This window comes from Halichondria panicea, chromosome 10, assembly GCF_963675165.1.
Source record: "Halichondria panicea chromosome 10, odHalPani1.1, whole genome shotgun sequence".
Lineage (NCBI taxonomy): Eukaryota > Metazoa > Porifera > Demospongiae > Suberitida > Halichondriidae > Halichondria > Halichondria panicea.
In genome coordinates, this window is record NC_087386.1 from 4,704,190 (window position 1) to 4,713,853 (window position 9,664).

General features: G+C 38.7%; 1 protein-coding gene across 1 annotated transcript; it reads left to right on the forward strand.

The window, feature by feature from the left end:
- The first annotated feature begins 766 nt into the window (after positions 1 to 766).
- LOC135343067 (uncharacterized) lies at positions 767 to 9,127 on the forward strand. Its single transcript, XM_064540021.1, has 6 exons — positions 767 to 1,158; positions 1,594 to 1,822; positions 3,617 to 3,725; positions 6,908 to 6,999; positions 7,297 to 7,442; positions 7,955 to 9,127. Exons 1-6 carry the CDS (start codon positions 939 to 941, stop codon positions 8,947 to 8,949), a joined length of 1,791 nt encoding a protein of 596 aa, XP_064396091.1. The 5' UTR covers positions 767 to 938; the 3' UTR covers positions 8,950 to 9,127.
- Positions 9,128 to 9,664: the final 537 nt, after the last annotated feature.

Here is a 9,664-nt window from a genome sequence, read left to right on the forward strand (position 1 = left end):
ACTCACATGATCATCCCTATCAAACATCCATGCATGCATGCATGGTTTATAATTATGTATCACCTTGATTTATATATTTATATCTTATGAACTAAAGTACGTAAAATATAGTATTATACTGCCACGAACAGTTTTCACCAAGGAAAATACGGTCACGTATTATGATTGTTATTTGCACTAGGAAAATGTAGGTTTTTGCTTGTCAAAAATTATATTAAGCTAAATATTAACATAATGTGATCATTTGTTTTTAAACAAAATGGGGGGCCTCCAACTATTCGTTGTGTTTACAAAAGCATGCATGGGATTGCCCGGCCGGATTCATGCATGCAGGGAATAATAATTTATTAAGTATATACCTTGTTGATTTTTCAAGTTCTTGCTTACTACTGATGACTGTACATGCATGGGTATTACTATTGGTGTAATCCCTATAGAAACATCTATACATGCACTGTGATGATTTAAGTTGCTTATTGTATATATAGCAAAGTTAACCTAGATATAATACTGAATTATAGCTATATAATATATATAATTATAGCTATTATGTACACCATTAGTCAAGCAGTGATAATTATTTCCCCTCCCTGTATACCATGGCTATGCATTTGCATGTGGTTTGTTTTGATCAAGAGCTGTGATGATCCTGGAACTTTTAATTGAAATGAGATTCACAGCCTGACTATATTTATAGACTATAATTATTTCCAGGAAATAGCTTCTGAGTCATGTGCCTGCATGCACATGTTTCTATAAGCCTGTGGTAAAATTGTACACAGCCTTTACTGCTCTGAAATATGTAAGTTCATTTGTCGTATATTGCTAGATCTACAATTATATTCTAAGTGATTATACAATTATGCTAGATTATTTTAGCTTTGTATAGATCCTTCAGCAGTAGTTTTAAAGGAGCTGTAGACTATTTGAGCATAGACATGACTGCTGAGGATTCTCCTGCTGATGACAGGGTGTGTCTAATACTACAGGCAGCTCAAGACCTGGAGAGTCCTAATCCTGATGCAGTTTCAGGCAATAATCTAACTGCAGGCACCAGTAGAGCAGTGAAGAGGAAAAATGGTTGCAGCAGCCAAGAAAGAGAAGCAGAAATTGATAAGGATGGTATGCTGGCCACTTTTCATCATGAGGAAATCTCAGGTATACATATAATTATAATTATGCTGATCATAATTATTATTGCAGCAAGCAATATAGATGTGTTGTATACCATGTGCCACATGATGTGGTAAATCTTGATCACAAAGTGTTAATAGAGCTTGGGATTAGGTATAGTAGTATTTTGTGGTAGGGAACGAAGTGTCCAACATGGCTGCATGGATACCCTTTCCTTTGCAATAATCAATAATATTTATAGTACATCTCAGTCTCAGATGGGTCCTGTTATTACTTAAGTACTTAAGAGAAGATAAGCATACATGTCAATAGAGGGTTTCTAAAGTTAATAGCGTATAATTATGTATAGTTAATGCAAATCACCTCCATTGTCTCTTGCATGCGTGCATACACGCACGTTCACGCACACGCACACGCACACGCACACGCACACGCACACGCACACGCACACGCACACAGATTCAGACATGGAAACGGACAGAGAAAGTGAAGAGTCTGGCCTTCCCTTATCTTCTGATTTTCATTTGATCTCACACAAAAAGGGAGGGAAAATGCGAGCCAATCTCGACTCCAAGTCGGCAGAAAGGGGGAGAAAAAGAGGTCATGGGAAGGGAAAGGTCAGTATTGAGGAGATGATTCAAAAGCAAGAGTGTGCCAGTCAGATACACAATGAGAACGAGAGGTGCAGGTGAGTGGTGGAAACAGATATCCGTTTATTAATCTAGAAAGAGTGTGTTGACTTAATTGCTGTGATCCCCCAAATGTTGTCGACGTGATACGTATGCGTGTATGTAATAAGTGCTGATGTTTCCAACTGGGATTACAAGTGCATGGGTATAACTAGTTTTTTTGTAACAGAATATCTAGTATTGCATCTAATATATACGGGACATGTATGGTTACCCATACATGATTGGTTTACATACTATAGTTTTGCATGCGCATGCATGGTGGCACCACTTACATGTACCCCAGTCAAGGGGCTGAGGTTATTTCAGTTTCTAAGCATCTGTTGTGATAATTTTCTTATTGCTGGACTACCATGAAGTTTCCTTGGATACAACAGACACACTGTCTGGTATTTGGAGTGAATACACATGGACTCTTTCATGTTTTCCCTGAAAAACACATGTTTTACATAGATTAAGGAAGGAGTGGGATAGGAAACGGCAGCTGATCACGTGCCAAACGTACATAGACTTGATGCTTGTGGTTAGAAGTCCTTTGATCTCAATCCGCGTTTCGCTTTTTAATTAGTTAGAGAAAAAGCGTTTAACTCAGCTACACGAAAAACTCTGCTAGAAGAGACGACCATTCAGGGAGGTTTTGTTCATATGCTGCCTTTGCCAGTGCCTTGTGCATTTTTTGGAGAAAATTTCAAGGTAAGGCGCTTTTTATAGCTGTTTTTGTCTTGATTTCATGTAATTTGACCCTTTTAACAGCCATACTGTTCGGGTAAATGCATGCAAAAGTTTTTATGAGTATTGAATATCTTCTGATGCTTATGAGACATGGACTGGTGATACTTACTTTTGGGATTAATTCGATTGGCTGGCAGAAACATGCCATTTAACGTAAAGTAAATAAATGCTATACTTCAATGTTTTATTAGCTGGTCTCAACTTTGCCAGTAAAGTTTTTAGAGAAATACTGACATACCTTGTATAGGCTTGAAAATGCCTCTGACTCGTCGAAAGGACCGGGCCCGCAAGAAGAGACTGGAAAGAACCTCAAAAAATTAAATAACTCACACGAGAATACCGACACAAGCCTAGACTCCGAGTCAAGCACACCTCATATTGACTCACATGAGAATACCGACACAAGTTTAGACTCTGAAACTATTTCAAGCACACCCCAAATTGAACCAAATGTACATCTGAGTGATCTCCTACGAAATCCCCAGTTGCGTAAACCCTGAAATTTCCCCAGGGATGGTCCAATGCGACTGAGGACTCTGTCACTTCTCTTTGTATGAAGTTGTGTAAAATTAGCTCCGCTACTACCACCAGCCGCCAACCAGTAGTGATTACCCATTGCTTAACGGTAAAGAGTGATTTGAAGTAGCTATTGTATGTCCATAACAATAAGTGTGCTGCAAATTCTTTGGCCCTAGTGTTAATATCAGAAGGAATCAGATTTACATCCTCTATGAAGGATGTTATAGCTCCTCGAATGACTTCACAGGAGGCACTAGTAGATATACTTGTACCTGCCATTTCTACGTTTCCTATCCCTCTCCTTCCTTAATCTATATGGTTTTATTAATTGGTGTATCACACTCCTATGCCTTTTTATTGCATGCATGCATGTTCTACTCTCCAGGTGCTCAGACAATTAGACAATGGGATATTACTATGTATAACATGATTATCATTAAACCACAAATTTACCAAATACATGTATAATAATATTATACATAATTATAGGGGAGGGGGTACTAACTATTATCACTAAAAAGTTTTGCACTGATTATATACAGGAGGAAGGAGCTACGTGTTGCTGTACTTAGTCTTCGAAATCAGTTAACTAGACCCACCAAGCGACCTGCCGTCAAATTGGTACTGGAAGCAGCTATTAAAGAACTGAAAGTGAGTAACAGTGTAGAGCATGCATGCAGATCGAGGTCCTGTATATAAAATAGAATGCCGTTTTCAAGTAGGGCATGCACAGACTTAGATAGAGGATTGTATATAGAAAGTGTGACAATTGGTAAAACAAATATGCTTCTGCCGTAACCTTTTCGTGTGGCTCTGTACCTGAAAATGAAGAGGGTGTAGTCGTTAAAAATAACTGGCTGATGTTTCCCTTATTAATTTTTAGAATTATAATGGTATAATCATTCTTATAGGAGTATTTTGGTTATGCTAATGGTAATTTCATGTTTTCCACTATTGAATATGCTGCCCTCCCCAAATCTCTAAAAATTATATTTTAGCATTCAGGCATCTCTAATTGAGTGTTCCTTATCTGTTTTGTTTTTTTACTTTGCTCTGTTGCTGACATTGCCCTCCTACAATAATAGGTCTATGCATGCACATTCCTTTCTTTTCCTCATAATTTCACCCTGTATATAGGCCTCATACGGTTTGTATGTGAGTGCTACATGTTACCCAGTTCAAAGTTTCAACCAACACACTGGTCCTCACTTCTACTCTTGCCGTGTAGTTCAGTGTTAACCTCAGTCTGCATGACTGTACTTATCACCCGACTGTGGTAATGGTTAAGCTAGCCATAATGATAAAGTAGCTTCCCATGGAGTGCCGAGTTAAATACCACATAGAGTATCACGCAGCCATGCTTTCTGGGCCTAGTTTTGAGGTCCAGGAACTAATTCTGTAAGTATAATATAGTGCATGCTTGCCATTATTTGCTAATTCTTTACCAGAAAACAGCCGCCACAATTCCCCCCCACTTAATTAGTACACCTTGGTCAATAAAAATCATTTAATTCACAGGGTTTCCATCCTTGCCAGTTACAAACCTAAAACCAGAAACTTGTATCTGTCTGTGTTCATCATGTTCTCAAACAAGGAAGGTAATGTGGTTGAGCTGCTGATATACCCTTCCCTAAGCTAATTATCCAGACAATGTATAAGGATTCTCTGTAACTGTTCTATAAATAAAATCAGGTGGTATAGGTAAATTTCATCTTATATATATACATGTACGAGCCTTAAACAAACAAGAAACCAATGCCATCAAATTGATCTACTGTATGGTTGCTATCTATACATAGAATGCTTTATATTGGTGTCTAATTGATGTAATTATGCATTGACTGGTACTATAGCTTAGCTACTTATAATTGTATTTTCCGAATGCCACCAACTATATACTCTTGTCTGGCTTCCTAGTGGATTAGCTAGACACAAGTAAATTACTTTTGGTTAGGAAATTTCCTTAGCCTATTATACATAAATAAACGTTTCTCTATGGCGTAAGTCTGTTGAGGACTTTAATTGTGTTGAGTGCATGGGGCTGAAGAATGTGTATAATGGTTCAATATTTTGCAGTCCCACGTCTACTATATCATCTACATGGTTGTCTGTATAATAGATATTCTCTGTAGGACAATGCCTACAGTTGTTGACAGTCTGTGCTAATAGCTTTTTGATTGATTAGTTCAATTACAGCTTGGATTTATAATGAATCTAATCTAGCAGCCGCTACATTAGCTTTTAACCACTGGGTAAACTCGTATATACCTTGATTCCAATGGTCAACAAAAAACCTCAGCTATAATCAAGTTTCAATTGTATTTCATTCAGAATACCACCTGTATAGGTGTGCCGCTATCTATATTGATTGTGTTCCTATATTCAGTTTGCCACCTGTATAGGTGGCGGCTGCTATTGTGTTGTTCTGCCTATATGGCTGTTGTGTTGTTCTGCCTATATTCAGCTTGCCAACTGCATGTGTCCCATGCAGCTGTTGCCATTAGTGGTGCTGCCATATATATATATAATTATAGGTGTTGTGTGTTAGGGAAATCTTTAATACTTATATACTCCTGCTTTAATGAGCAGATTCAGAATCACGCACACACACACACACATGCACACACACCAGCCGACTACTGTGACTACTGTAACCCACCCACCCGTGGCCGCCCACACGCCGCCTCGGTTAATAGCGGTAGATACATATAATATATACATGCATGCACACTCCAATAATGCCTACAATGGTGTATGCACGCAGGAACTGTGTAGTACTATACAGGCAATTGATTGTATGGGTGATTGATCAGCCACCTTAACCCTATACTCCCTATAATATGTATTATAGCTGTACATTCTCTGAATACTTCAAAAGTGTAACAACAACAGCCTCTATATGCCTTTATTATAGTTCATCACTGCATGGTCACTGCATGCATGTGATGCTACGTTGATTAAAGTACAGGATGTTTTTGTGTATAACTACGGATAGAACATTGAAAGAATAACAGAATCCTTTACATGTGAGATCAATTTCTAGCGATACTGTTCTGAGAAGTTGGACATTCCCTCATCGTGTTGGTTTTGTTCAAGTTTAATTGTTGTTCTGGTATATATGGTTCTGTATACTCTTGTAACCTAAATCAACTTAGTAGTATAGATACATAACTATATACATGCACACTCCAATAATGCCTGAAATGGTGCATGCAGGAACTGCGGTAGCATGCTGCGCATGTGCAATGGTATAATAATGACTCCTAATAATTCAGTGATTGTTTACTGAACTGAAGTGTTATTTGAAAGTATAAGGACTGCATGATGTGTCTTTAGGTGGTATCAGGAGTTTAGTGGTATATGTATAATTATAGGTAACAAACTTGAAGTTAATTAAGTCACAGCTGAGGGAAATTTCAGTCATGTCGGATCCATGTATGACTTTAAAACTCGGACTCCAGGCACCAAATCTTGATTATGCGATGCTACGTATAGTATAATTAATTAAATAGTACAAACATTAAAATGTTTTTGCTAAAACAATTAGTGTGCATAATGATTACTTGTTCCTTTCACAACACGGATAGGTTAATATAGCGAAGACCGCCTAGGTTGCACCGCTTGCATAGCATAACATACGTAGTTGCATAGCATTTTATTGCCAGCTTAATGCAAACAGATGGATGATGTGTTTGGGTTTTGTAGACAATGGTTGTCTCCCATATTTACCACATCCATGCATTCATGCTATCTCTGAGTTCATCTCATCTCAATTCATCCATCTCCCTAGTACACTATAACCTAGCAACACACATGTACTCTCACGCTTTCAGGACCTTAAAAGGAAAGAGAAGGAAGACATGCGTACGCTGGAGTCTCTGAAGGACAAGGAGAAAAGGCTAACCATAGAACTAGAGAACAAAATGTGAGTCTAAAGCATTAAAATATGATTCCTTACGTATATTTACATTTATTAATTATATGCAACACAATTCGTAGACCATACATGCATTGGGGAAACTCCTTGCAAATGATGATACCATAATATATTAGAGCGCGGAATTGTCTAAGGCACCGTTAGCTAACATTTTGTGGAGGATTGCTAACCCACGAAATTAAGCCCCTCGAAAATGTCGCGCTATACGGTAGAACTATATATATACAACACAAAACAAAGTTTGATAAACATATAATATGTCATCATGATTATGTCATCATTCAGGAAGGAATACAAAAGTCGCCCCAGCTCTTCTGGGACGGTTCTTACCTCAGTCCCTCAAGTTCCTCCTCCTGGATCCTTCTTTCCCCCTCCCATCTCTGGTTCGTGGTTTCCAGCTGTGCCAGGCAATAACATACCAAGGCCTATAGGTGAGTTCTGTATAATTATACTACTATAAGTCTGGCTTCGTCCCAAAAGCTTAGATTCTAAACTTCTCATACTGATTCATGCAAAACGGTTGGCAACTGAGCTGCATGCATGCAAACAGTATAGTGTTACATCTGGAGATGGGTCATGGCTTCTTGGGGTGCTAGGCTGTAATGTGCTGAACCAGAAAACCCCTACATATGTTCACCATGGATGGAGCATGTGTGCTTTAGGGTGGATGACTGATCGTTATCAAATGCATATGTTGTTAATTGCCGCTATAATTGAATTTTGAATAGTGGAAGGGTGGCTAACCACCGTAACCACGGGTACACACCCTGCATGAATCGTGCATATATTATATTATAGTGATTCCCGTAATTTTTTGGCATGCACAAAAAATGTGTGCAAAGTATGATCATTATTGCGAGGTATAATCATCATTATAATTATTGGTGTTCATATCACCTCGATCAGAAACGTCATATTGTACTTTTATCTTATCTTTGTACAGAAATACCGCCAGTCTCACATATGAACTCTCCACCAGTTATATTGTCCCCATGGCCCAGCCATTGCCGCTTTGGAGTACCCACTTACTTTCCCCCTCCGATTTCGCAATCTCCTTTTCCTTTCGGAAACTCAAGATTTACTCCCTTGATGTTCCAGTACCCCCTTCGACCAACCTCACTCTCCATGCCCCTCACACCTTCCCATCCCACATTCACTGTACACAATAGCTTCCCTATGATGCAAGGAATGGTCCCTCAACAACTACCACAAGCTGACGAATCACATCGAATGGTCACAATTGTATCTCCAAGAGCACAGGCCTATCCTCAGTCACCTGCTTACGCTAGAGAATATTCACAATCAGAGGTTCCTCTAGAGAGAGAAAGAACATGTTTTACGGAGAGCGATTTGTTTGAAGCCGAAGACAGCAGAGAGTCTTACTCACACAACAATACCAGTTCAAAAAACGGAGGAGAATCAGCTGATACAGAATGCAGATCTTCCAGTGTACTTCATTACACTACTTCAGCTGATTCAACGAGGAAGCCTGCAACACTGACAGATCGCAATACAATTCTTTGTCAGGAGCAAGAGAGCTTTCCCCATGACTCGCCTCTAACTTTCAATATTGTTCATCCACCTCCATCACTGCATCGGCCAATCACAATGCCCACGTATACCAACCACAACAAAGCTCAACGTGTGCAAAAAACTATGCCACCTTTGTTACGGATTGACAGCGACAGTGAACTAGGAATAATACAGAAATCCATGCAAGGTGAAAAGTCGAAAATAGAATTGAGAGCACATACGAAAGCCTCAAAGTTTTATCAGATTCACAATTCCGAGCTCGTCACAGTACAGTACTGCAAAAATCCTCACTACAATAGGATATCTTCTTTGAAAAAGATCATGCGAAAGAGAAGGAAAACTAGCACTAGTGACTCTGAGACCAGTGATGAAGAAAGTGAACTATTAACGACCGCTTATAATTAATTAGTGACCTCATTTCATATTCAAAGTCGTTCTAAGACTGTCTGTCACCCACCCCAGCTGAAGAAGGCACTATACCTAATCACTACCTACATAGTTATTGCAGGTTCACATCTGTTCAGAATTCAATCACTGCTGTAACTTTTCCCAATGATTATTAAAATATATTATATATTCTGTGGTTAAATTAATGATGATAAAATATAATAAATAATTGTAGCAAAAAACAGCCATAATTATTGCATGAATTAGTTTCCAGTAATTGCAGTTTGTTTTTTTCATCGAGGCCGACAGGGGGAGGGGTCAATAACCTGGATGTAGTAATACAGCAGTGACACGTTTTTATAGGACCAACATGCACTGGGCCATGGCTATATGCATGCACAATTATCATGGTACTGGGAAGGTTTCGGTAATTCTAATGTGGGCATAATTATCAATCAGTTTGGCCATAATAATTATTATATAGCCTACAGAGGAAAAACATCCTTAAGTGTGTGGAGTGCAGTATAATCCTATTATACATATGGATGTAGGTATTGTGTGCATGTGCACAGAATGCTGCATGAACAAGTCATAATTACCCCGTGCGTGCGCACCAAGTGATTAGTGTGCGTGTGTGTCGGTTTGTGAATGTGTGTGGATATAAAAATGAGCGAACTAGATACTTTCATGAACTGCTTTAACTGAGACAGTGGTTAAAAAAATACAAAATACA

Bases quoted from the DNA above. Each gene is read 5' to 3' on its own strand.
- LOC135343067 (XM_064540021.1), top strand. From the start codon at position 939: ATGACTGCTGAGGATTCTCCTGCTGATGACAGGGTGTGTCTAATACTA. The intron at 1,159-1,593 runs GTATACATATAA...ACACGCACACAG, and splicing joins TCATCATGAGGAAATCTCAG to ATTCAGACATGGAAACGGAC. The intron at 1,823-3,616 runs GTGAGTGGTGGA...GATTATATACAG, and splicing joins AATGAGAACGAGAGGTGCAG to GAGGAAGGAGCTACGTGTTG.